The sequence below is a fragment of the Salmo salar genome, chromosome 13, assembly GCF_965601325.2.
Source record: "Salmo salar chromosome 13, fSalSal1, whole genome shotgun sequence".
In the NCBI taxonomy this organism is placed as follows: Eukaryota; Metazoa; Chordata; class Actinopteri; order Salmoniformes; family Salmonidae; genus Salmo; species Salmo salar.
In genome coordinates this window covers 79,186,592-79,214,047 of record NC_138303.1, presented here as the reverse complement: position 1 = coordinate 79,214,047, position 27,456 = coordinate 79,186,592, and the positions used below count along the sequence as shown (strand labels likewise).

At 41.0% G+C, this 27,456-nt stretch overlaps 2 protein-coding genes and 1 long non-coding RNA gene across 10 annotated transcripts in view; 1 reads left to right on the top strand and 2 right to left on the bottom strand.

Annotated features, from left to right (window-relative positions):
- LOC106567988 (protein FAM222B-like) overlaps nt 1-11,468 on the bottom strand; it is an 83,243-nt gene extending 71,775 nt beyond the window's left edge. For 2 of the 7 annotated variants that reach the window (XM_014137944.3, XM_014137947.3), the window contains exon 1: nt 11,330-11,468. The gene's annotated coding sequence lies outside the window, so the exon portion shown is untranslated. Of the gene's footprint in view, nt 1-1,699; nt 2,174-3,473; nt 3,619-11,329 lie in introns of those variants that run through there. The other 5 variants (XM_014137941.3, XM_014137942.3, XM_014137949.3 and 2 more) reach the window with 4 other exon arrangements.
- eral1 (Era-like 12S mitochondrial rRNA chaperone 1) lies at nt 10,742-16,290 on the top strand. 2 transcript variants are annotated; one of them, NM_001140073.1, is made up of 11 exons: nt 10,756-10,991; nt 11,387-11,548; nt 11,796-11,923; nt 12,039-12,116; nt 12,289-12,335; nt 12,427-12,488; nt 12,776-12,888; nt 13,075-13,398; nt 13,587-13,736; nt 14,034-14,114; nt 15,104-16,290. In NM_001140073.1, exons 1-11 carry the CDS (start codon nt 10,886-10,888, stop codon nt 15,224-15,226), a joined length of 1,374 nt encoding a protein of 457 aa, NP_001133545.1. In that variant the 5' UTR covers nt 10,756-10,885; the 3' UTR covers nt 15,227-16,290. The 2 variants fall into 2 exon arrangements, with proteins under 2 accessions (XP_013992893.1, NP_001133545.1); XM_014137418.2 differs by lacking the exon at nt 11,387-11,548 and having other exon boundaries at nt 10,742-10,784.
- An 879-nt stretch (nt 16,291-17,169) lies between these two features.
- On the bottom strand, nt 17,170-18,654 carry LOC106567990 (uncharacterized). The gene is made up of 2 exons (XR_001320214.3): nt 18,369-18,654; nt 17,170-17,875 (listed from the first exon to the last, which is right to left on the bottom strand). It is a non-coding gene; the product is annotated as an uncharacterized LOC106567990 (long non-coding RNA).
- Between the last annotated feature and the right edge of the window lie 8,802 nt (nt 18,655-27,456).

Genomic DNA, 27,456 nt, shown 5'->3' with positions numbered 1-27,456 from the left:
TTTAAAACTGCAACATTTCCTTTACACTCCATGGCAAAGTGTAGAATTGCATGAAATGAACAAACTTTTGTTTTTTCTCCGCTGTCAAGAGGGGGGCCACTAAAAGTATTTTTTGGGGGGGGGGTAAGCAGAGCCGTGAGCAACTGCGGCCTCTCATGACGAGTTCAGATTTTTCTGTGGCCCCCACTAAAGTTGCCACCCCTGATCTAGAGCTAAGTATCATGGTGAATGAATCCCATTGGATGCTTGAAGTTTCTCATTTTCTAAATTAGCCTCATTGTCAAATATCTCACCAATTGCTTTCAAGTTTCCTTAAAACTTATTTGACACTAAAACCATGTAAACTTTATATGGGAATGTGTCAGTCAAATTCATTAAGAAAAGTTTAGGCTACATGGTTTGAGATTTTAGCTAACCATTTCTGCCCTCTTATTTAAACTACTCTACACACTGATTAATATCCACTATATTGCTCCGCCAGGCTGAAGTGGATTAATGAAAAAAAACATTAACAAACATGCTTTCCTCTTTATTTGCTCTCAGCTAAAGTCATGTTGCACTTGCAGGTCAATTAAACATGAACATTAGAAAACACTTATAAAGCCAGTATGGTGTCTTCTTGCATTGGCTAATTAGCACATGCATAGGTCACCAAGCATTGTGGTGCTTTGCACTTGAGAACAATGCATTTTCTAAATGAGAGCCCATTTATCTAGCCACCCTCTCTTCATAATGAATGCATTGTTACAAAGCAATGCTATTTGAAAGAGCAGAGCCTGTAAAGATAATAACATGATGAATAATATGCTCAATAATATGATAATGTGTATGAGAGGGGATAATAATAATTTCATTTTCTCATCAAGATGTTTTAATACATTAAAGCAAATTTAGACAGCATTTCCATTCTATGCATGTCCTAGTCCAACCATTGAGCCGTCATAATTCTAAACTTGAAATGAGAACAAATAGAGTAGTACTGCATCACGAATGTAATAGTCTTGACTCTTGAGCATCAAGACAAAACTGTCTGGGATTCATTGAAGAATGTTAAATCACTTTAATGGCTCTTCATTGTGATGGAAACGTAGCACCCAGACAACAAAATTATTCCTTACAATACTCGATAATTTCACTGAGTCAAGGAGCCTGCGTTTCACAGGAAACAAGGGTCTGAAATGTAATTATTCACCCTTTGGAAAATGTAGGGCAACTGCACAACGATGTAAAACAGCACTCTCGGGCAAACTAATGTCAAGCTCTCATTTTTGACAGAGTAAGCAGAAGATATCAGAGAGCAGAACGATTAGATCTTCTCTGTTGTAAATTAAATAACCACTCTGGCAGTCGGCAAAGGAAATGCACTTTAAAGAAGTGCCAGACTCCACGAGTAAGGACAGGACATAACAATGCTACATTATACAACCTCTTGGAGGACACTGACATTTTAATTTGTGATCAGCAACTGTACATTAGTGACAAAAAAATCACACCCCATGTCATCACCACTGATATTAAATCACAGATGTATTACACTATTATAAACTGCAGTGGTTCTGCAACAATGAATAAAAGACAACCGTTAATCAGAATAATGATGCAACAGCAATTGGCCTACATCCCATCACACAAGACAGTGCAAAACTGAGATGTTATTTTGACAGCACAAGTAGCTGAGCAGTAACAGAATAAAACTGACCATTTGACAAAAACGTAACGTTACTCCAGGCTCCAATTGATCATGGGTGGTATTTGATGAATCCGCACAAATACAGCAAAGATTCCATCTGCTAAAAATGCATCGTAATAGATTTCCAGAATTGCAGCAGAATAAAATCCACACTTTGTAATGAGGAGCCACCTAAACCAGATCTGTCGAGGCACACAGGCTGAAACATCCCCCTTTCTCGCCCTCAACTCTGCCCATATATATGTACCCTTTTTTCCCCTCATTAACCCGGAAGTCACATTTTGGTTCATCCTGATTGGATCTCGTCAAATCAGGAAGACTTCCAGCATGTTTACCAATCAAATAGCTTTCTCCAATGTAAAAAGAGTAGGGATTCCATGCGCAAGGTCGTGTGGCTGCAGGATGAGCATGATGTAAACCTTTTGTTACCTTACCAAACCTCTCACTGGTTTGTGCAAGAGGAGGTGGAGATTTCACTTAAGGACCAACGGAACTGTCTAAAATGTACAAACTCCGCCCACCCAGGGCACCATGCCTTGCAAAAGGAACTCCACCAGTGTTTACTTTGGACTCATCCTGCACAAACTAATAATATGTTGATGTGTAAAGAGAGACAACTAAAAGCTGGGTTGTCGAGGTAGATTTTAGTCAGGCTGAACAGCAAGAAGGCAACAATACTGAGAGTCTGTCTATGAAAAAGATAGTAGCCATTATAGAACATCGGAAAAGAAGCCATACAAAATGCTAACACTTGCTGACATCACGTTCAAACCGCATGTTGACTGTCAGATCAATCACGATATGGTGGCATTGACGCATACCCGCCCCCTGTCTTGTTTCAAAGGCCACTGTTATTAGCTAAGTCAGGTGCTTCTCCGGTCTCTCGCTCAGCCTCCACCCCACAGAGACAGACCCCACATAAAAGGGTTACTAATTTATCTCTTGGATGGCTACTGGATGATTCAAAGTCTGATCAAAGGAGCACAGCAATGGGGCACCACACTGCCTACTATACGCACAACAAATTCGATCTGGACCACCCACCAGCGGCAGGTTGTCCAAATGTAGAAAGCTGGCAATCAATTCAATATCCATCCCCCACAATAGAACAACACAGCCGCTATTCGCCCCTCGCCGAGATGAGAATATTTGAAGGAGGTGGCAGGCTTGTAAACTACATAGTTGACTCGTTAATCAGCGAAATGAAAATCAACCTGAGTCTAATTGAAAGCAATTAGCTTGTGGCACAATAAAGAAAGGCAAAGTAAAGACATTCCTGATATTCTAGTTAACCAATTGATTACGGTAGATAGTTAGATGGCACATGTACCACAAAATGGTTAGGTAACGTAAGATAATGCATAATTCATTTAGTTAGAATATAATGTAAAGGTAACAGTTCAGCCTCATTGTATAGCCATCTTACAGTCCATTCAATTATGATTGACATATCATCAACATTAGTTAGCTGACATAATGCTGGCTAGTTGACACATTCAATAGTGAAAACTGAAGTCTCTCGTTATGACAAAAGCTTGAATTCAGAGTTATTTGAACAAAGGAGAGGCTTTTAATCAAATGTGTTGCTAGTGCAATATCAATAGCCAGCAGTTAGCATGCTAACTCGCAGATAGCTAACGTTAACTAATGAAACACAGAGCTAGCGGATTGATAGCTAACGTTAGAATGACTCCTTTGTTGCCGTCTCGGCTTTGCACACACTTATGACAAGTAATTACCTTCCAATGATGAATGAAATCTCATATTTGATAGAAATACTTACTCTCCATGTACCTCCTCGAAAGGCACTGCTTAAAAAATCATCATGGTTTACAAATTCAAAAACAGATTTTTTGCTGTTGTACTGCTGCTGTCTGCGGCAGCAACTTCCGGCGCATGCGCAAATTTCTCAGCACCCAGCCAAGTCAATATAGTGTAATTACGGACCACAATTCGGGGCGTTTCTTGATATGAGTATTCACTGATATCAGGAAACGCCCATTGATACCTGCCATTGGTCAGTTCCGGTGTTATGAGACTGACGGTTTCTCGACAGGTAATTTGTTTACAGAGCTAGCAGGTTAGGATAACTAAGGTGCCAGGTTAGGATAATTAACGTAACAGGTTAGGTGAATTAGCCATGGCAGATTAGGAGACTGATGTTAAGTTTAGGAAAATGATCAAGGTTAGGCCAAAGATTATGGATATACTGACAAGATACATGTCTCTCCGCCCTAACAATGTGAGTCGTTGTCCACAAAGTCGTCTAACTCCCTCCTATCTTTTCTTTGGATTGGTGGATACATCTCATTATTGTAATCCTTTTTTAAATATTTGATGAGGGTTGTTGACGTTAATCGCCTGTATTGTCTACTGTATTTTAGCCTATGCCGCTCTGACATTGCTCGTCTATATATTCATATATTCTTAATTCCATTCCTTTACTTAGATTTGTGTGTATTGGGTATATGTTGTGAAATTGTTAGATATTGTTGCACTGTCAGAACTAGAACCACAAGTATTTCGCTACACCCCGCAATAACATCTGCTGAACACATGTGTGTGACTGACTTGCCTGGCTAAACAAAGGTAAAATATATATATTTTAAAATTGCTGCGATGTCACGTGTCCTACTTATATCAGTACACTCGTAACAATTTAAGCATTATGAAACTTATATTAGATTAAATAAATCTCACGTTGCAAATAAGCCATACATTTTTGTTGTTGACCAAATTTCGACACTCTCCTTGCTTGGTGGACGAAACAACGAAGAAGATTTTCTGCCGAGTTGGGCCTTTCTTTTCCTGTTCCTCTTTGGTTCTGTTTAGCTACAATCGATGACATATATAAAACACTGGATTGCTGATGCTATGTATTGGCCATTGAGAACTTTTAAGCCCCCCCCGGTCGGCCATATTAGTAGGAGTAGGAGCTCCTTAGTAGGAGCAGTCCTCCATAGGAATGAATGTAATTCTACAGTATTTCAATTAAATGTTTAAAGGAAAACATTACATGTATTTAAGTCCTTTTTTGTAGTGGGGACAGAAACATTAGTACTCTCTAAAAAAAATACTATGAGAAAAAAAATGTGAGCATACTAATGTGCATACAATGTGCATATAATTATATAAGCTCACATAATATAATTTCAAAGTATGCATTAAGATGTCTGTAACAGAATATACGTGTAAAAAAACCGAACGTAGACATTAATAAATGCATTTCTATAGCTTCCAAAATATTTTTTACAATTGAGGAAGAGTACCAAGATGGCTATGCGGTGGCTTCAATACAATGCCTCCTGTCAATCATCCAGGGTTTATACACATTATTGGCTACAATGCCACAGTTGTCAAAAACTGTTGTCCCCGCGAAAAAAACGGCAACTGACTAATGGCGAGCATCAATGGGTGTAACTTAATATGAAGAAACGCCTATATCAGAAAACGCCCCTAATTGCGATCTGCAATTACACCCTTCTCAGCCAAGTCAGTCTTTCTAGCTGGAAGTTCTTCCCAGGGACTGATCTAAGATCAGTTAGGTTTATTTTCCAAATAATGGATTAAGGTTTTGACAGGGTTAGGCTTAGCTGGTTCTAGAACTGTGATTAGGGACACCTTCTACCTGAAACAAGTCCCAAGAAAAGAATGGGAGAAATGTCATAATCTATTTAATAAACGTATGCTTGTAATTATGAAATGCAATGCTCTACTTAACATTTCCAGAACATTTTATAAGGTCAACTATTAATATCCTTCATTATTGTGACAACAACAATGGTGTGGAACATGATCATATTGATGGCAATATTCAATGCATAACATCTTGGTAAATAGGCCTACACAATATTTGACTGAGCAAAAGTTTCATAATCCAAATCATTTAATATTACTACATTTGCAAGACTAGATTACAATTCATTGCTTATTACAGTAATCCAAATAGTTTGTATGTACACAGAATCCAGTGTTCAAGTCTTTCACCCACCTTGGTTTGTGATTTGATGAAGAATTAAATTGTGCAGTCTGAATTCTCTAATCAAAGACATACACTACCAGTCAAAAGTTTGGACACCTACTCATTCAAGATTTGTCTTTATTTTTACTATTTTCTACATTGTAGAGTAATAGTGAAGACATCAAAACTATGAAATAACACATATGGAATCATGTAGTAACCAAAAAAGTATTACACTTATTTTATACTTGAGATTCTTCAAAGTAGCCACCCTTTTTTTTTACCCCCTTTTTTCTCCCCAATTTCGGGGTATCCAATTGGTAGTAGTTACAGCCTTGATGACAGCTTTGCACACTTGGCATTCTCTCAACCAGCTTCATGAGGTAGTTACCTGGAATGCATTGCAATTAACAGGTGTGTCTTGTTAAAAGTTAATTTGTCGAATTTCATTCCTTCTTAATGCATTTGAGCCAATCAGTTGTGTTGTGACAAGGTAGTGGTGGTACACAGAAGAAATCCCTAATTGATAAAAAACGAAGTCCAAATTATGGCAAGAACAGCTCAAATAAGCAAAGAGAAACGACAGTCCATCATTACTTTAAGACATGAAGGTCAGTCAATATGGAACATCTCAAGAACTTTGAACGTTTCTTCAAGTGCAGTCGCAAAAACCATCAAGAGCTATGATGAAACTGGCTCTCATGAGGACCGCCACAGGAAAGGAAGACCCAGAGTTACCTCTGCTGCAGTGGATAAGTTCATTAGAGTCAACTGCACCTCAGATTGCAGCCCAAATAAATGATTCACAGAGTTCAAGTAACAGACACATCTCAACATCAACTGCTCAGAGGAGACAGCGTGAATCAGGCCTCCATGGTCAAATTGCTGCAAAGAAACCACTACTAAAGGACACCAATAATAAGAAGAGACTTGCATGGGCCAAGAAACTTGAGCAATGGACATTAGACCGGTGGAAGCCTGTTCTTTGGTCTGATGAGTCCAAATTTGCAATTTTTGATTCCAACCGTTATGTCTTCGTGAGACACAGAGTAGGTGAATGGGTGATCTCCGCATGTGTGGTTCCCACCGTGAAGAATGGAGGAGGAGGTGTGATGGTGTGGGGGTGCTTTGCTGGTGAAACTGTCTGTGACTTATTTAGAATTCAAGGCACACTTAACCAGCATGGCTACCACAGCATTCTGCAGCGATACGCCATCCCATCTGGTTTGCGCTTAGTGGGATTATCATTTGTTTTTCAACAGGACAATGACCCAACACACCTCCAGGCTATGTAAGGGCTATTTGACCAAGAAGGAGAGTGATGGTGCTGCATCACATGACCTGGCCTACACAATCCCCTGACTTCAAACAAATTGAGATGGTTTGGGATGAGTTGGACCGCAGAGTGAAGGAAAAGCAGCCAACAAGTGCTCAGCATATGTGGGAACTCATTCAAGACTGTTGGCAAATCATTCCTCATGAAGCTGGTTGAGAGAATGCCAAGAGTGTGCAAATAAGTCATCAAGGCAAAGGGTGGCTACTTTGAAGAATCTAAAATCTAAAATATATTTTGATTTGTTTCACACATTTTTGGTTACTACATGATTCCATATGTGTTATTTCATAGTTTTGATGTCTTCACTATTATTCTACAATGTAGAAAATAGTAAAAATAAAGAAAAACCCTTGAATGAGTAGGTGTGTCCAAACTTTTGACTGGTACTGTATATCTGTAACAAATGAAATAAATGACCCCTTTACATCCACCCACCTGCCCGCTGCTCCCCCATTATTGATACCATTTTGAGGCTTGGAGAAAATGGCAGTCATACATTGAGAGAATGTATCATTCCATTGTATAGTATATACCATCATGTCTGCCATCATGTCTGTTGAGAGGCAGGTAATGATACATTTGTGATATAGGAATTAATATCTTTCTGCTGGGGGAAAGACAACAACAAAACAAGTTATATAGGCAACATTTAAAAAATATTGAATGGTGATTTGAATCGGCAATACTACTTTACAATAAATTATTATAATTAGCAAGTATATGATATAACTGATTGTATGTGTCTATTTAGGATCCATATAGATTCTATGAGACATGGAAATGCCTTGGTTATCTTCCAGACCAGACTATTACAATGCCTCAAGCCAAATCCTGCCTAGCCTGCAAGCATTACTACATCCACACACCACCACCATCAAGTGAGAAGGGCCCAGGGGGGAGAGCTCTGTCTGAAAGCCCAATCACAGTGGCGTCAGCTGGGGATGGGGAAGTAGCAGCACAGCAGTGGGCACCATCAGGCCATAGTAAAGTTAATGATGCAGAATGGTGTCTTTTCTCCTGCCCCAGAAGAATGTCAATACAGGATGTTTAAGAATGCTGTACCTAATTACGCTTTTTAAATTCACAGCCGACATGATTGATGATTTTTGAAAGGAAGGCATTATCGATCCACCTCACAGACAAGTCCTATTGATTGCAAGTCTAGATTGACTATTACTTTTTTTCTTTAGGCCGTCATTGTAAATAAGAATTTGTTCTTAACTGACTTGACTAGTTAAATATAGGTTAAATAAAAAAAAATTAAAAACAATCTGTGCATCTGCAGTATGTGACCTGGTGGGTGTTTTTTCAGTGGTGGTGGGGGCTAAATTATTACTTAAAAAGTACTTTGATGAAGGCCTTATAGAGGATGTGGCAGTTGCAGCTGCTGTATTGTGTTACTGACTGCAATCATCTGTAATGGATTGGTGAATGCGCGGTTGCATTGGCAGCTCCTGCCTGCCTTCTCCTACAGCTCCCTCTTGACATGCTCATGTCGCAAGCTTATTATATCATCAACTTTGTTATTCCTCACCAGCAGCAAGGTTGACAGCATCACTCTAGCACCTGCCTGTTACTGCACATCTAATGCTAGTCTGACTGCTATAGGAGATTCTGGGTAAATTTGATGTGACATAAGTTACTTTCCGCCTGGAGTCAACATAGAGGAGCAGGAGGAATGGAATTCCCTGTATGTTTTGGGGAAGGTTCAAGGCTCCATTGTCAATGACAATTAAGAAACATTACTGCTATCAAACATCACAGACGCAAGATAGAGAATTTGAATGAATTGGAAAATGAACCAGAACAGAAAATAGATCATCAAGGACAATAACCACCCAAGCCACTGCTTGTTCACCCCGCTATCATCCAGAAGGCGAGGTCAGTACAGGTGCATCAAAGCTGGGACTGAGAGGCTGAAAACAGCTTCTATCTCAAGGCCATCAGACTGTTAAAATATGTTAAATAGCCATCACTAGCACATTAGAGGTTAATGCCCTATATACATAGACTTAGAATCACTGGCCACTTTAATAATGGAACACTAGTCACTTTAATAATGTTTACATATTTTGCATTACTCATCTCATATTTATATACTGTATTCTATCCTATTCTACTGTATCTAAGTCTATGCCGCTTTGACATTGCTCGCCCAATATTTATATATTCTTAATTCCATTCCTTTACTTTCGATTTGTGTGTATTGTTGTGAAATTGTTAGATATTACTGTTAAATATTACTTCACTGTTAGAGCTAGAAACACAAGCATTTTGCGACACACGCAATAACATCTGCTAAACATGTGTATGTGACAAATAACATTTGATTTGATTTGATCTTCTATGACATTATTCCAAGTGCACTTTAAATGGCAACATGGGCTCTACAATTGATAATTCAATTGTTTGCAGGCACAGTCATTTTGTTATTTTTGGAGGGAGCCCTTTCCCTTTGTGTAAATGGTTTGCAGGCACATTCATTTTGTTATTTTTGGAGAGAGCCCTTTCCCTTTTTGAAGGCCAAAGTTAATGCAGTCATAGAAAGAACTCTGATGGCCATGTGAGGAAAGCCCTGAGGGAGCAATGGCCTTGAATGAATGTGTGGCTGTGCGTGAATGCATGCGTGTGTGCGTGTTTGAAAGTGAGAGAGAGAGAGAGAGAGAGAGAGCTCAGTTCAAACATACTGATCCTCAAATATCCTTTAGTTTCTAGTTCCATTAAAAGTCTATTCTACAGTGAGTGTCTGCTAAAGGCTCTATTTTTGCTGCTCCCTCTTTTTCGGCAGAGCTTTCAGTTAAATTATGACAGATTGTGAGCTATCTGATATCCTTCATCATTCTTCCCAGTGGAGGTGTTTGTTCTGCCTTGAGTGGGTCCTGGAGGACTAACAAGCAGCCGGCATGTTTAAAGGACTATGGAGAAACATCTGCTCTCTCTTGCTTTAGTTGCGATGAGAATGAAAACAACATAATAAAATAGAACAAATCAATCTATCAACTACAAATACACTCCCCTATTCTCAAATTAACCTTAGTGCAGACTTTTGGATGATCAAATCCCCTTTTTGTAAATTTCTTGTGGTAAATTGAGTTTGCAAGAAAGGAATTTCACTGTACTAATGCATGTGACATTAAAAACTTGAAATTAGTAAGCAAGGCCATTTTGGCATCTTTGCTGCATATTCCTCATGATAACGCATTGCTTTAAATCCTAAAGCCCAGGGTGTTTCGACTACAGTGTTTTTCCAAACTGTGGTGCATGTGGGCACCCCCAGGGGTAAACAAGTCAGCTGGAAGGTGTACACACATAGCCCACTTGGACTGACAATCTGTAATGGCAGACTTGTCTGTTGCTATATTTTTCATGTATATTATCAAGCCATTTTTATCAGTTTGATGATCCATAGGCCTATATTATCATTAAAAGTTCAAGTTAATTTACTTTCAGTTGAGTATTATTTTGCCAGAGATCATTTGCAGAGAGATTGCTATTATGGCCAATAGCAATGGCTCAGAAGATTATTTATTTATCATGGATGTAATATGCTCCTTCTCTATGTTATGTGGTTTTCCATATTGTGTTCCAAAATTGCTTTAACCAGTTTCGATTGGGGTTGAGAGCATTTGACAGATGTCGTCAGAAGCCAAGTAAGAAAGATCACTGGCGTTTCTTCCTCTTGTTCGCTAGGGGGCAGTAAAGCCAATGCTCGCCACAATCACCAAGCGGACACTCTTCCAAGACAAAACCACTCTTTGGTTTGTCCATCATGGCTGCGCCCCTAGTTCAATATGAACGTAAGAGATCATGCTGCCATGAAGTAACCTTGCGTTTCGTATAGTCACCGAAGTATGTTGGAATTTCAGCGATAGCTCGGCCAGATAAGTTTATATCATAAATGGCTTTCCGTGTGAGTATCTCGACTTTCGGGAAATCTTTACGTGTTCGGAGAGTTGCTAACGTGTCTGCGCCACTGGCAAATGCGTCACCGTTTCTCCGAACGGGTCAGTCATCTACCTTATCTGCTAAACTAGATTTAATATCTCAAATTATTAAACGATCATGCAAATGTAATAGCCTTTCCCCTACCCAGATATATACTTAATTTTGTCCGAAACAAAAGTCTTATTATATTTTCTTGTCGGGCATGACAGCCATACCGTATTATCAGCTGGCTAGCTGATCAGATAAAGTCAGCCAACGTTAGACCAATTTCCTCAAAATGTAATAACTATTGATGTCAGGTTACATACATGTAATTTAGCTATAATTAGTTTGAAAAAAAAGTCAGATTCGTGCGTCATTGTAAACTAACGTTAGGCATAACAGTTGTATAAATTACCTGGCAAATCTACGCAGTAATGGTGATAATCTCGATGTCTCTGTTGCTTTGGTTTAGGATGGGCTGCCCGTCCTCCAGGGACCAATAATGGACACGGTTTTCGCTTCACTCCTGCCTGTTTTATTACATCGGATGCGTTTTTGAGCAGACTGGCGAAAGGCAAAGCGGAGACAGATGACACTCATTATCACCATCCAGCCTCAGTTCTGCCCGACAGCGGTAATCACAACTGCTGCCTCTGAAAATAAAAGAGTTGGTTACCTCCGGGTTTAGGGCATCGCAGTACAGTTTCGCCTTATCCAAATGCTGCGCACTGAATGAATGAATGTCTAAGAATATTATATATATATATATATATATATATATATATATATATATATATGCCCTTGTATTCTGTTGATCTGTATTATGTATTTCATATTTTACTCATACATCAGGTAAGTCAACCCCTAAACTCTCGTTTCAGCTGAACAATTATCATTGCTGGTGAAGGATCCAGATCAACCAGAGAACTCAAAGGTTTTAAGAGTGGCCATCATTGGTGCCCCAAATGCTGGGAAGTCCACACTGTCCAACCAACTGCTTGGCAGAAAGGTACTTAACCTTATTGTACTGGGCAGTTTCTTCACTTTAAGTTGTACACATACACATCATAAGTCAGTCTGGAGTGTATTTTCATGAACACCAGTTTCTCTGAACATGATCATAGGTGTTTGCTGTTTCCAAGAAAGTGCACACCACACGGGCCCGTGCCCTTGGCGTTCTCACAGAAGACGACACACAAATTGTAAGTGAGAATCAGCTCACAGACCATGCATTTAGCATAGCAGCAATTTGGCAAGTGTTTGTTTGTTTTTCAGGGCAGTCTTACATTATGTACAGTATCTGTTCAATATACAAACTTTAGACGTATTAGATAACCAAACTTGTACATGCGTACTTATACATTCTCTCTCTAGATTTTACTGGACACTCCTGGACTCACTACACCCACAAAAGTCAAGAGGTGATTTGTTACACAGGTTTCATTACTGTGGTATTATAGTGATAAAACGAAATAGGTGAATTTCCAACGGTGCTATTTATCTTCTCCACAGGCACCAGCTGGAGAAGTCTCTCCTCGAGGATCCTTGGAATACAGTCAAGGAAGCTGGTCTTGGTACTGCATGACTCTTCACTTTTTTGCAACTTTTCGGGCACTCAGATGATCGGCCATAACTCGCCCATTGCTTTTCAGACAGTCTAGTATGTGGTCCCCAAGTATGTGGTCCCCAAAATGTATGTGGTCCCATACATTTTCACAATTCCTTTTAAATAAATAATTTTGTGGGCAAATGTCGATGCACTGCATTGACACAAGTGGATCTGGCATGTATATATAGGATTATGCGTGTCACTGGCCTATGCCATCATGTTAATGTCCTCTTCTTGTTGTTATTGCTTCAGTGGTGGTAATGGTAGATGTGTCAGACAAGTGGGCCTGCAACAAGCTAGACTTTGAGGTTCTGAAATGCCTGACCCAACACCCAGATGTCCCAGCAGTCCTAGTTCTCAATAAGGTACAACTTATTTATCACATGCATGCAAACCTCATCCTCTCCATGGCCTTGTCAATAATAACTTATCATATGTACTGAGGTGAGATCATGGTTGTCATATGATATTATGCATTATTATGATGTAATAAATTAGGAACTGTCTACTACATGAATTGGCACATGAACCGTGTAATGTGTATGGTACAGGTTGACCTGCTGAAGAGCAAGAGCAGGTTGTTGGAGATCACAGCAGATCTGACATGTGGAGTGGTGAATGGCCGGAAGCTGCAGGTCCGCAGGGTGATCAAGCCCCCCTGGGCTGAGAGGAGGACAGACAGGGAGGCTAGGACATCAGGGTCTGGAGATGAGGAAAAGCCGGGTGGTGATGTGGCTGATGGTGAGGGCAGTGAGGCCTTGTCAGGGCTGAGTAAGGAGCAGCTTAGGGCTCTGAAGACCCAACAGGGCTGGGCTCACTTCAAGGATGTCTTCATGGTCTCTGCTGTGGATGGAGAGGATGTGGAGACACTGAAGGTAATGTTAGCAAATGGTGATATAGGGACTTATGAAACAATGTATCTAATACTAAGTTGACAAGTACATTTATTGTAGAATTATTTGAGTTATTTGAAAGCCATGGACATCAATTCTAGATATGTTGATGTATAACACTTAACTAACCATTAACAATTGCTGTTGACATCTGTCTGTCTGCTCTACAGAGATACCTAGTAGTGGGGGCAAAGCCTGGGTCTTGGCAATACCACAGTGATGTCCTGACGGATCAGACTCCTGAGGAGATCTGCACCAACACTGTCAGAGAGAAGCTTTTGGAATATCTGCCCAAAGAAGTCCCTTACACAATGACGCAGGTGACTCGTCATTACAGACACACACAGACTGCAGAGCCAGACAATTCACTGCACTCATATAGCCATATGCAGATATTGTGCGTGTGCATGTGTCAACCATTTTAACTGTGAAGCACTATCTCCCATCCCAGCTTGAGATGTATTGTAGGTCCAGTGTCCAATCACAATGATTACTGACTCTTTAGCCCCTAATATCTATCTGTGTGCCAGATATAGATGTTGTAGCACATATAGAGAAATACTCATGGTAGTACTACCTTTGAAATTATATTAACTTTTTATTTCTCGCAATTGCAGGCCATTGACTTGTGGCACGACAGGGAGAATGGAGAGCTGGATATAGCAGTAAAACTGTATGTGAAGAAAGAAAGTCACATGGTAAGTGTGCTGCATTTCTCAGTACTATTTTCAATGTAGATTTCGATATGTCCCCTGTTGTGAAACATGTCAAGGAGCACCACTACCAACCTAACTACATTACTAATGAACACGTGAGAAGCCATCAGTGGAAGGAGATGAAGACGAGGAGAAAAGCTACGGGAACTTTCTCGTAGACGGAGCGAGGCTCCACGCTCTATGGTCCGGCCCTTCACATAGACCTGTCAATGTGTCGATAGACAGTAAATCTGAACCGGCTCTTTTTTGACTTATTTTCCTCCCCCCTTAAAATCACATCCCCATGGTGAGTCTACAGCTTGATTCTACGTGATATCTCTATCAGGGTTGGGGTCAATTTCACTTCAATTTAGTAAATTCAGGAAGTAAATTGAAATTGAAAATGGCAATTCTGAGCAATGAGGAAAATTGGAATTTCAGTTTACTTTCTGAGTTGAAATGGAGTTTAGGCCAACTGATCTGTGTCCCGTCACACCCATCTCCACCTAATGTTGGAGATATGAAGCTGCTCTGCCATGTGTTCTCATACTGATAGTTACACAGTGTAGATAAACTGTGTCCTCAGACTCATGAGGTTCAAGTCACTATGCCTGGAGTCTTCTTTAGCCTGTAATACCTTGTAAATATTTGAGCACTCCTTTTTAAACCATACATTTTTAATGGCAGACAGACTGGATGAATGTGAGCCTACATCTGCGTTGGTGCAGCAGTGCTCAAAGTGATTCAAACCTGACCCCTGCACCAGACTGCTCTCTAGGTTTTTATTCAGCTAAGGGAATGACGACAAAGTTGAAAATCATTGATTTACTGTATATTTAGTTGTTAGGTCCTAGTGATTATTACAGTATACATTCTTCATATCTGCTGTGGTAACTGTGGCCCTCTTGTGGACTTAAAACATTGACATATTGAAACGCATGCTCATATTAATATACTGTATTTCCTCTGTCCTTCATTTCTCCTGATGACAGAAAATGGTGATTGGCCAGGCTGGTCAGATGGTTGCCAGGATAGCCAGAGAGGCTGGAGATGACCTGAGCACAGTGTTCCTCAGGGAGGTCAAGCTGAGGCTCTCTGTGAAGGTGAAGAACTGACGAGGATTATGATAAACTGAGTATTATGATCATCTGGGGGACAGTTTTATGCTGGCCTTGTGAATAGGAAATGAACACTGTTGGACTCACTATTTTCAAGGAATGATCTGACTGGTTTCTACTTCTTGACTATCAAATCAAGGTTTATTTGCCACGTGCGCCGAATACAACAGGTGTAGACCTTACAGTGAAATGCTTACTTACAGGCTCTAACCAATAGTGCAAAAAAGGTATTAAGGGAACAATAGGTAAGTAAAGAAATAAAAACAACAGTAAAAAGACAGTGAGAAATAACAGTAGCGAGGCTATATTCAGTAGCGAGGCTACATACAGACACCAGTTAGTCGGGCTGATTGAGGTAGTATGTACATGTAGATATGGTTAAAGTGACTATGCATATATGATGAACAGAGAGTAGCAGTAAAGTAAAAGAGGGGTTGGGGGGGCACACAATGCAAATAGTCCGGGTAGCCATTTGATTACCTGTTCAGGAGTCTTATGGCTTGAGGGTAAAAACTGTTGAGAAGCCTTTTTGTCCTAGACTTGGTGCTCCGGTACCACTTGCCATTACTCTAGTAGAGAGAACAGTCTATGACTGGGGTGGCTGGGGTCTTTGTCAATTTTTAGGGCCTTTCTCTGACACCGCCTAGTGTAGAGGTCCTGGATGGCAGGAAGCTTTGCCCCAGTGATGTACTGGGCCGTACGCACTATCCTCTGTAGTGCCAAGCAGTCGGAGGCCGAGCAATTGCCGTACCAGGCAGTGATGCAACCAGTCAGGATGCTCTCTGTTGCAGCTGTAGAACCCTTTGAGGATCTAAGCACCCATGCCAAATCTTTTTAGTTTCCTGAGGGGGAATAGGCTTTGGACAGACCTGTAGCTAAAATGTGCTGCTGAGACCTTGTAAAGGCTCATCATGAGTCAGCTAGTGAGAGAGCTATCAGAAACAGAGACAGCGCTCTCTCCCCTGGAACTTGGTCCCAGCCTCATCTACAGTCACTTCTCTCAAGGGTCAGCATACTGTGTTCTTGCATAAGCATTCTTCTTAAATAAAAGATGACTTGCAGATATTTGTTTTTCCTTTCAGAGCTTCTGTAACATTTTCTTTTAATTTCAATTTTGACCTCTTAATTAAACAGCTATATTTTGATGTGGAGTGTGTGTGGTGAGGGTTGGGCCGAGCTGTGAAAAGGTTGCTGCTTTATCATGGGCTTCCAGAAGCTTCCCCTTGGCAGTAAACCTCTGCTAGCCTGGCCTGCTGATAATTGAACTGGGAGTAGCACAGTCATGTTCTGTCTGTTGAATGTCCCTGTTGTTCTACCCAGCCTCTGCCTATCTCTGTCTCGCACGCTCTTGCTCAGCTGCCCATAGAATTGCAGTCCCCTCAAGCCTCCATTTCTATCGCTCTTTCTTTTGTCTCTCTCATAGCAAAACTCAGCCCGAGAACTGAATTGTCAACTCTTTAATGGAAGGCAAAATGGAGCGCTAACCTGCTTGTAAAATGGGTCAGATAATAGTGATTAGGTTCAGTTCTCCCCCTCCCTGTGAGTTTGCTCTGAGCTTCTTTCTCTATCCAGGCTGTCTTGATGAATAACAAGTGTGTGCCCTCTGTGGCCTTAAGGAAGGGCAAAGAGCGGAGAAGAGAGGAAAGGCTGGAGTGTCTCAATGAAGAGACAGAGAGCTGTGATGTATGTTTACTCTTTACAGGAACAGCTGCTCTCCATTGATTACTGACATTTACCCTGCTAACTTGTGTAGAATACTAGACGTGATCTCAGATTAGACAAACCAACTGCCTTTAAAAGCTGTACACTGTGTATATGAAATTATACATAAACTAAACATTCATACAATTTTATGTGTAACCTGCAAATGCATTAAGGTGGTAACCTTGGTACAGTATTCCACCTTTAGAGTAAGATGTAAACCCAGACATTGATAGTCATTTGGTTTTGAATTAAAACATTTATTTCACAAGTCAACAAACACCTTACAATTAAAATATCTAAATCAGTTCTTATACACAATTCTGGTTCTTGGTATTACTAATTTGTTGTAAACAAATGCTCCTTGTTGCAAGGAAGAAAAGTCCAGTCCACCCGTTTTTAGTTTCCTTTATCGCAACTCCAGATGACATTGAGAAGCAGCAATAGAACCTTTACCATTGCTAAAACTCAGTAATGGTAACGGTTTGATCGCCACCCTCTAGCTTCCAACCGCGTCTGTCCATCCGTTTGTGTGTGTACTACTGTAGCTATTACATTGAGAGGTGTCAATAGAACCTTTACCATTGCTAAAACTCAGTAATGGTAACGGTTTGATCGCCACCCTCTAGCTTCCAACCGCTAGCAGCGTCTGTCCGTCCGTTTGCGTGTGTACAAATGTAGCTATGACATTGAGAGGCGTCAATAGAACCCTTACCATTGCTAAAACTCAGTAATGGTAACGGTTAGATTGCCACCCTCTAGCTTCCAACCATCAACAGTGTGTGTGGGTGCTGATAGTGGCAAGAAGGGGGAATGAGACCCTGGATAGTACATCATCTATACTGTAGTGTCACCATAACGAACTTACAGTATATGATGATATCCTGTCCAGGGTACAAGACCAACAAACAATGTCCCATGATGACTTTACCTAAATGAATAAACCTGTTGGAAAAAAGAGAATGGATATTACATATTAAACACACACAAACCAATGTAGAGAAACAGGTTAGAGTCGATATGTTGTTAATGTGTTAACATTGAGAAGTCAACCACCCTGGGTATGAATACAATATGCATGCTATATTCTAGAATTATATTATATTTTCCCAGACATAAAATGCATGCTTGATCCACAGAAATGTCAGATGTCCAAATCTTTTTGAGGAGTCCTATTACAAGACTAACCAAGTGCAGGTCACACATTGCATTATATCGATAGCGTGTACATGCGTTCCTTTGATGCAATTGCTTGTGGTTAACAAAAAAAAAAACACTTGCAGATCAGCATAATAGAGGACCTTCTCTAAACATCAGCTCTCTCCCCTAATTATCCACCTTCAAATGAAGCACAACCGACAGCATTAGATGTTTAGTGACTTGGTTAGGTGATCAAAAAGGTCTGTAAATATCACAGAATGGGCCTTTAAGTGCTCACCTCCACATCTGTCCTGTCTGCGTTGTCCTCAGTCTCCTCTTGAAGAACAAAGTGTTATTTAAGGCTGTTGATGGTGCTCTTAACACGCTGCTCTGGTTTCCAACCACCAGCACATCTCCAACAGCACCAGGTTGTTCAGACCCCTGACAGCTTGGAATGGCCTCCTTTAAGGCCACCAGCTCATTTACATATGGTGATGACATCACAGCTGTGGTCCCCTTATCTATCATGTTCTGCGTCTGGTCCAGTTTGTCTCTGACCAATGACATGCCCCCACCCCTTCTAATCAGACCCCAAACAGATTTGCAATAGCAGGTGTTTGACATCTCGCCTCGACGCCCCTCCATGCCCCCATACAAAGTACGTTTTTTGGCAAAGAGATACTAGGACCTTATTTTGGCATGTTTATTTGACCTACACCATATACAGTGCATTCGGGAAAGTATTCAGATGCATGACTTTTTACACATTTTGTTACATTACAGCCTTATTCTAAAATTGATTAAATTGTTTTTTCCCCTCATCAATCTACACACAATACCCCATTATGACAAAGCAGAAACAAGTTTTTAGAAATGACGCTACAAGCTTGGCACATTTGGGGAGTTTCTCCCATTCTCTGCAGATCCTCTCAAGCTCTGTCAGGTTAGATGGGGAGCGTTGCTGCACAGCTATTTTCAGGTCTCCAGAGATGTTGGATTGGGTTCAAGTCCGGGCTCTGCCTGGGCCACTCAAGGACATTCAAAGACTTGTCCCGAAGCCACTCCTGCATTATCTTGGCTGTGTGCTTAGGGTCATTGTCCTGTTGGGAGGTGAATCTTCGCCCCAGTCTGAGCTCCTATGCGCTCTGGAGCAGGTTATCATCAAGGATCTCTGTACTTTGTTCCGTTCATCTTTCCCTCGATCCTGACTAGTCTCCCAGTCCCTGCCGCTGAAAAAATAAAATATAATAAAAAACTCCAAGCGGGCTGTCATGTGCCTTTTGCTCAGGAGTGGCTTCTGTCTGGCCACTCTACCATAAAGGCATTATTGGTGGAGTGTTGCAGAGATGGTTGTCCATCTGGAAGGTTCTCCCATCTCCACAGAGGAACTCTGGAGCTCTGTCAGTGACCATCAGATTCTTGGTCACCTCCCTGACAAAGGCCTTTCTCCCCCGATTGCTCAGTTTGGCCGGGCGGCCAGCTCTAGGAAGAGACCTGGTGGTTCCAAACTTCTTCCATTTAAGAATGATGGAGGCCACTGTGTTCTTGGGGACCTTCAATGCTGCAGAAATGTTTTGGTACCCTTCCCCAGATCTGTGCCTCGACACAATCCTGAGCTCTACAGACAATTCCTTCGACCTCATGGCTTGGTTTTTGCTCTGACATGCACTGTCAACTGTGGGACCTTATATAGACAGGTGTGTACTTTTCCAAATCATGTACAATCAATTGAATTTACCACAGGTGTACTTCAAGTTGTTGAAACATCTCAAGGATGATCAATGGAAACAGGATGCACCTGAGCTCAATTTTGAGTTTCATAGCAAAGGGTCTGAATACTTATGTAAATAAGGTATCTGTTTTTTGTTTTTTATAAATTAGCCAAAATGTATCAACTTGTTTTCGCCGTGGTCATTATGTTGTATTGTGTGTAGATTGAGGGAAACATTTAATTTAATCCATTTTAGGTTAAGGCTGTAACGTAACAAAATGTGGTAAAAGAGAAGGGGTCTGAATACTTTCCAAATGCACTGTATACACACAAGAGTATGTGAACACCCCTTCAAAATTGTGAATTTGGCTATTTCAGCCACACTCATTGCTGACAGGTGTATAAAATCGAGCACACCAACATGCAATCTCCATAGACAAACATTGGCAGTAGAATAGCCTTGCTGAAGAGCTCAGTGACTTTCAACGTGTCACCGTGATAGGATGCCACCTTTATAACAAGTCAGTTCGTCAAATTTCTCTCTCCGTCAACTGTAAGTGCTGTTATTGTGAAGTGGAAACATCTAGGAGTAACAACGGCTCACCCGCGAAGTGGTAGGCCACACAAGCTCACAGAACTGGACTGCTGAGTGCGCAGAAATCGTCTGTCCTCGGTTGCAAAACTCACTAGCGAGTTCCAAACTGCCTCTGGAAGCAACGTCAGCACAATAACCTTTTGGTTGGAGCTTCATGAAATCGGTTTCCGTGGCCGAGAGCCGCACACTAGCCTAAGATCAGCATACACAATGCCAAGCGTTGGCTGGAGTGGTGTAAAGCTCGCCGCCATTGGACTCTGGAGCAGTGTAAACGCGTTCTCTGGAGTGATGAATCATGCTTCACCATCTGGTAGTCCAACATACAAATCTCGGTTTGGCGGATGCAAGGGGAACGCTACAGTGCCTTGCAAAATTATTAATCCCCCTTGCCGTTTTTCCTATTTTGTTGCATTACAACCTGTAATTTAAATGGATTTTTAATTGGATTTAATGTAATGGACATACACAAAATAGTTTAAATTGGTCAGGTCAAATGGAAAAAAATATCTTGTTTCAAAAACATTCCCTAAATAATAATAATAATAATTTTAAAAAATTAAAAATGATCCGAAACTTTGAACATCCCATGGAGAACCATTAAATCCATTATTAAAAAATGTGAAGTATATACCACAACAAACCTGCCAAGAGAGGGCTGCCCACCAAAACTCACAGACCAGGCAAGGAGGGTATTATTCAGAGGCAACAAAGAGACCAAAGATAACCCTGAAGGAGCTGCAAAGCTCCGCAGCGAAGATTGGAGTATCTGCCCATTGGACCACTTTAAGCCGTACACTCCACGGAGCTGGGCTTTACGGAAGAGTGTCCAGAAAAAAGACATAGCTTATTTTATTTTTCAAAGAGGTTAAGCAAACACGTTTGGTGTTCGCCAAAAGGCATGTGGGAGACTCCCCAAACATATGAAAGAAGGTACTCTGGTCAGATGAGACTAAAATTGAGCTTTTTGTCCATAAAGGAAAACGCTATTTCTGACGCAAACCCAACACCTCTCATCATCCTGAAAACACCAACACCATGATGTTTTTCATCAGCAGGGACTGTGAAACTGGTCAGAATTTAAGTAATGATGGATGGTGCTAAATACAGGGAAATTCTTGAAAGGAAACCTGTTTCAGTCTTCCAGAGATTTGAGACTGGGATGGATGTTCACCTTCCAGCAGGACAATGACCCTAAGCATACTGCTAAAGGAACACTCGAGTGGTTTAAGGAAAAACATTTAAATGTCTTGGAATGGCCTAGTCAAAGCCCAGACCTCAATCCAATTGAGAATCTGTGGTATGACTTAAAGATTGCTGTACTCCAGCAGAACCCATCCAACTTGAAGGAGCTGGAGCAGTTTTGCCTTGAAGAATGGGCAAAAATCCTAGTGGCTAGATGTGCCAAGCTTATAGAGACATACCCCCAAGAGACTTGCAGCTGTAATTGCTGCAAAAGGTGGCTCTACAAAGTATTGATTTGGGGGGTGAATAGTTATGCACGCTCAGGTTTTCTTATTTTTTTCTAATTTCCTGTTTGTTTCAACCAAAAAATATTTTGCATCTTCAAAGTGGTAGGCATGTTGGGTAAATCAAATGGTACAATCCCCTCCCCCAAAAAAATCGATTTTAATTCCAGGTTGTAAGGCAACAAAATAGGAAAAATGCCAAGGGGGGTGAATACTTTCGCAAGCCACTGTACCTGCCCCAATGCATAATGCCAACTGTAAAGTTTGGTGGAGGAGGAATAATGATCTGGAGCTGCTTTTCATGGTTCAGGCTAGGCCCCTTAGTTCCAGCGAAGGGAAATATTAACGCTACAACATACAATGACATTCTCGACGATTCTGTGGTTTCCAAATTTGTGGCAACAGTTCTGGAAAGGCCCTTTCCTGTTTTAGCATGACAATGCCCCCTTGCACAAAGCGAGGTCCATACAAAAATGGTTTGTCGAGATCGGTGTGGCCTTGACTGGCCTGCACAGAGCCCTGACCTCAAACCCATCAAAAACCTTTCGGATGAATCGGAATGCCAACTGCGAGCCTGGCCTAATCGCCCAACATCAGTGCCCGACCTCACTAAAGCTTGTGGCTGAATGGAAGCATGTACCCGCAGCAATGTTCCAACATCTAGTGGAAAGCCTTCCCAGAAGAGTGGAGACTGTTATAGCAGCAAAGGGGGGGCAACCAACTCCATATTAATGGCCATGATTTTTAGAATGAGATGTTTGACGAACAGGTGTCCATATACTTTTGGTCCTTTCCACCGTCGCATTTTAAGAGGTGTTTTGTTTTACATCTTGTCTAAGTCTCTTTTGTCAACATTCAAACACACCCAAGCAAACATTGTTCAAACATGACGCGAACTTAACTGGTTATTGAAGTAACTGAATAATTTAACATTATGACTTGAAGAGAACCACCTAAGAAACAGACAACTGAGATGATTCCTCTTGAAACTTTCAAAGATTTGTTGCAACAGCACATCCTATTGTACAGTTTTTCCCCACCACACATACTTTATAGTTCACGCCATGGCAATGCAATCAATTGTGACTTAGATCTTGACTACGAAGGAAAGGGTACCCAAGCATCAGCAGCTCATTTCAACTGAATAGGATGCAATGACTCTTCTTGATGTAGATGTTTGTGGTTTGAATCATCTACATATCAAATATAACTGCAACCATCTTCCAGGAGCTTTCATTGTGGGTGGCATTATATTATATGGCACCATATTTGTATAATATTTCAACAAAATTAAATAGATGGATGATGCACGTGGGAGGTGTCAGGTGACACAGTTTAGGGTGAGGGCGACAACTTAGCACAGTCACAGTGGAGACTGACTCCCCAGTTTGGGTGCGGACCAAGGGTGTTTGATTGGTCGGGTTGAGCCTAAAGATAAAGACGTTAGCAGGCCTATCTGCGCGGCACCAGACTATCAGCTGGGGAAATAGATTTCCGTGAATTTTACATCACATTCAAATAAATTATTTTCTGTGGCCAGGCAGACATGAAAGAGCACGAGGACATGCATTTATTTGAGTGTTGAATGATAAAAAAAAAATTGTAATACACATTGCTTTACTCTGTAAGGATTGTTTCACATTTCACATGTGATAAGTGACATTAAATTATTGACATTGACATTGAATTATCAGATACAGGTATTGGAAAAAGAAAAAATGACCTAAAATATCCCCAAAAGAAACTGATCATGCAGGTCTCTTGGGTAATAAGCCTGATGCAGTGAATTTTGTAGTGTAGTAAGTTGAGTGAAAGTAAGTTACTATTTATATACATTTATAGAATTGTTCTGTGATGTTCTGTTTTACCTCTGCATAACATGAGTCTCCAGTCCATACAGGTTCTTTGAGGGCCCTGTATCTTCTTATGCTGGGAGAAGATATTTGTAAGCTCTATGAGATGTGCATTTAATATGTAGAATGACATATCCATTCCTAATGATCATTTGATGTGTGTGTCGGGGAAGCTACTCTGAAAAGATTGTTTACCAAGCTACCAAATACTTCACACTGAAAGAAGTTAAGTAAACTATATTTTTCTTACTGGTAGATTATCTAAAAAGGTACTTTGAAAAAGTATACTGAACAAAATTATAAACGCAACATCCAAACATTTTAACAATTTTACTGAGTTACAGTTCATATAAGGAAATCAGTTAATTGAAATAAATTAATCAGGCCCTAATCTATGGATTTCACATGACTGGGCAGGGGCGCAGCCATGGGTGGGCCTGGGAGGGCATAGGCTTACCCACTGGGAGCCAGGCCTACCCAATCAGAATGAGTTTTTCCCAACAATTGCGCTTTATTATAGACAGGAGGCCTTTACTGAGTGTGTAAGATGTCACTCCAAACCAGGGGTAGACAACTAGATTCAGCTTTCTTTTTTTAGGTGAGGATGGTTCGGAACATCATTTGTACACATCAAATTGACCATGTCACTCTGTATAAAGATAGGAGACAAGCGAGGAATACGAAAGTTCTTTTAATTTTCTCCACCCAAATAAAAGAGCGAGGTGTAAACCTCTAAATAATACACGGGATGAGGCCCGTAAAACAAGTGCACAATAATACGTAGCATGGAAGCCGATAACAACAGCACTGGTGCTCACAAGACCAAGGAACATGGTAACAATAACCGACAATGGGGAACAGAGGGCACATATATACACATACTAATCAGGGGGAATGGGAACCAGGTGTGCGTAATTAGACAAGACAGTCCGGGGTTGGTGGTAATGAATCCAGTTCAGTGACGCCTAGAAGGCCGGTGATGTAAACCTCAGGAGCTGGTGAACGGAATGAGCAGCAGTACCAAGGGGATCCGTGACAGACCACAATAAGAGATTATTTTAAATTACAATCATTTCATATCTTGATTACATTGAGAATTAAAAAATATATTTTTTTGGAATACAGATTTCATTTTTAGCTGATACATTTTTAGCTGAATTCCTGGTGATTTTACTGTCTTTTTTTAACCTAACCCCATATAAACACAATTTTCTTTTGCGGGGGGGCAAAAAACACTTGCGGACTGGTTTTGGCTCGCAGGCTGCCTGTTGACGACCCCTGCTCTAAACACATCTCTGCATTGACACTCCCCTGCCTTCTGTGCTTTTAATACAAGGACACAGGACCTGTTATAATTTGCAGGTGAAACTGCCCAGGTGATTAGCGCAGTAGCGGTGCGTTGGTAAAATCACTGGGGAAGCCAAGGCTCCCCCCTACAAAAAACATATTACAACCTATGTGTTGTGATAATTGTGTTGTTTGCTCTATAATCTGTTACTTCATAATCCTTGCGACCTTGATATATAGGCCGAGACAATAAGACAGTGGCAGAATAAATTCAACCAGACCTTTGTTTTATGATAAAACCGCATAGCAACTTCTGTCCAGTAAAGTCCACAGAGCATATTGCATGTACAGTAAGACAGTTACATGACCTACAGCATGGTCAAGCAACTTAATGCAACATTTTCGGAACACTAAACTATTGATTTAGAACCACTGAGAGTTACCGCAAGTCGCAAAGAAAACAGGAGCCGACTCCACTATTCCATCACCATTTCAACTTCATCATCAAGTCACCTTTGCTTAGTCTAATACAGTGACAACTAAAAGATACCAAAAACAATTTAGTCCATTCAACGTAAGCTAAATATGATGTGCCTGTCCATGGATCTGATTTGTTTGTGTGTGTGTGTGTGTGTGTGTGTGTGTGTGTGTGTGTGTGTGTGTGTGTGTGTGTGTGTGTGTGTGTGTGTGTGTGTGTGTGTGTGTGTGTGTGCGCGCAAGTAGAAAGACATGTTGACTCACTGTACTTGTAGAGAAATGCCATCCTCCTCTCTTTCATGTTGACAAAACGGTCTATCACTCTGTCGTACAGTACACAGTTTATTTTTTGTTGTCCTAGGCTACCTGGCTAAAATGCTTGCTTGCTAGCTTAACTTCCATTCATGGGCTACGTTCGCTAGTTAACTTTAGTCTTTTAGCTACATATTGAACTTCCATCCTCACAGGCCAGGGGCACAATGTATGAATTAATGGTTGAATCAGAATCGCCGTTATAATCATTGGCCAGTATGGAGAATTAAGTAAAACCACAAGTCCAAATCTCCATCCATGGCTAATTTAGCAAAGGGACAATTTTGCTAGCTGGCTAGCTAGCCACCGGAGGACAACAATACAATGAGATGCAAAAATGTACGTTCTGTCAATTATGTATGCTCTGGGATTTGATAGGAGTGATGCCAAATCCAAGCTGGCTTCCCTTGACACTTTTTCTTGGTGCACCAGGACCATTCACAGTTGAGCTCACTCAGTTTAGCTCAGTGCTGATTGGCTAATTATTTATATCCTTTTTGTCAAGGAGGCCAGATGCTCGCTGGCTTCTCTTTTTCCTTCATTGTTACAGGCGGAAACAATGTCATACTCGTTTGGACCAGACAGCATCAGATAGATGGAATCAGAGAGGTGCAGGGGGCTGCCATAATCGATATCCACGTCTTAGACGTTCGGGAACAGTGGGTTAACTGCCTTGCTCAGGGCAAAGGACAATTATGAAACACAGAGAGATGAAAGATAATTTTATTTTATTATTTTTTTGTCCATTTTTTGGGGAAGCCTGGCTTCCCTTGGCATCCATGAACACACACCACAGGATTAGCGCCTTGCCTGGGAGTTGGGGGTTTTGAAGTTGGGGAACCCCAATGTCACTGACTATACTGAACACATTCTTCCCCCGCCCTGCTCCCCTCTTTTCACACAACAACATTTAGGCTCCTCTAAACTGAAAGATCAAAGTGGGGTTCCGATTGATGTCTCAACACCTCACACACCTCTGTCTTGTCTTCCATATGGGAGGAAAAAGTGTAGGGGATTGCTGCCTGAATCAGATTTCAAGTGCAGATCACTGAACTCAGTATGAGTTTGGAGTAAATCAGAGTGGGATAACAACAAGAGCACTCACTGACTGGTAAGGCCATGTATCTGTATGAGAAGCCGCTGTGTGGTGATTACCCATTTATTTAAAAAAAATGTTAACCTTTATTTAACTCGGCAAGTGAGTTAAGAACAAATTGTTATTTACAATGACAGCCTACCATGACAGACAAATGGCCGCCTGTGGGGATGGGGGCTGGGATTAAAAAGAAAAAGAAATTAAATAAAAATATAGGACAAAACACACATCACAAGAAAGACACCACAACACTACATAAAGAGAGACCTAAGACAATAACATAGCATGGCAGCAACACATGACAACACAGCATGGTAGCAACACAACATGACAACAACATGGTAGCATCAGGGGCGGAAATCCCGGGGGGGACGGGGGGGACACGACCCCCCCATCCTGGGAAAAATATGATTTGTCCCCCCCAATATATCACTGAAACATAACTATGTAATTTAAATAATATTAATAATACGCAATGAAAGCAATTGTGCTGATTATAGACACTTAATAGCCCGTTTTTAAGTTTCAAAAGATTGCGACCCCCCACCCTTTGCCTCACAATGGTTTGATCCACTGCCAGTTCCTTAGT

Bases quoted from the DNA above. Each gene is read 5' to 3' on its own strand.
- eral1 (NM_001140073.1), top strand. From the start codon at position 10,886: ATGGCTTTCCGTGTGAGTATCTCGACTTTCGGGAAATCTTTACGTGTT. The intron at 11,924-12,038 runs GTACTTAACCTT...ACATGATCATAG, and splicing joins ACCAACTGCTTGGCAGAAAG to GTGTTTGCTGTTTCCAAGAA. The intron at 13,737-14,033 runs GTGACTCGTCAT...TCGCAATTGCAG, and splicing joins TCCCTTACACAATGACGCAG to GCCATTGACTTGTGGCACGA.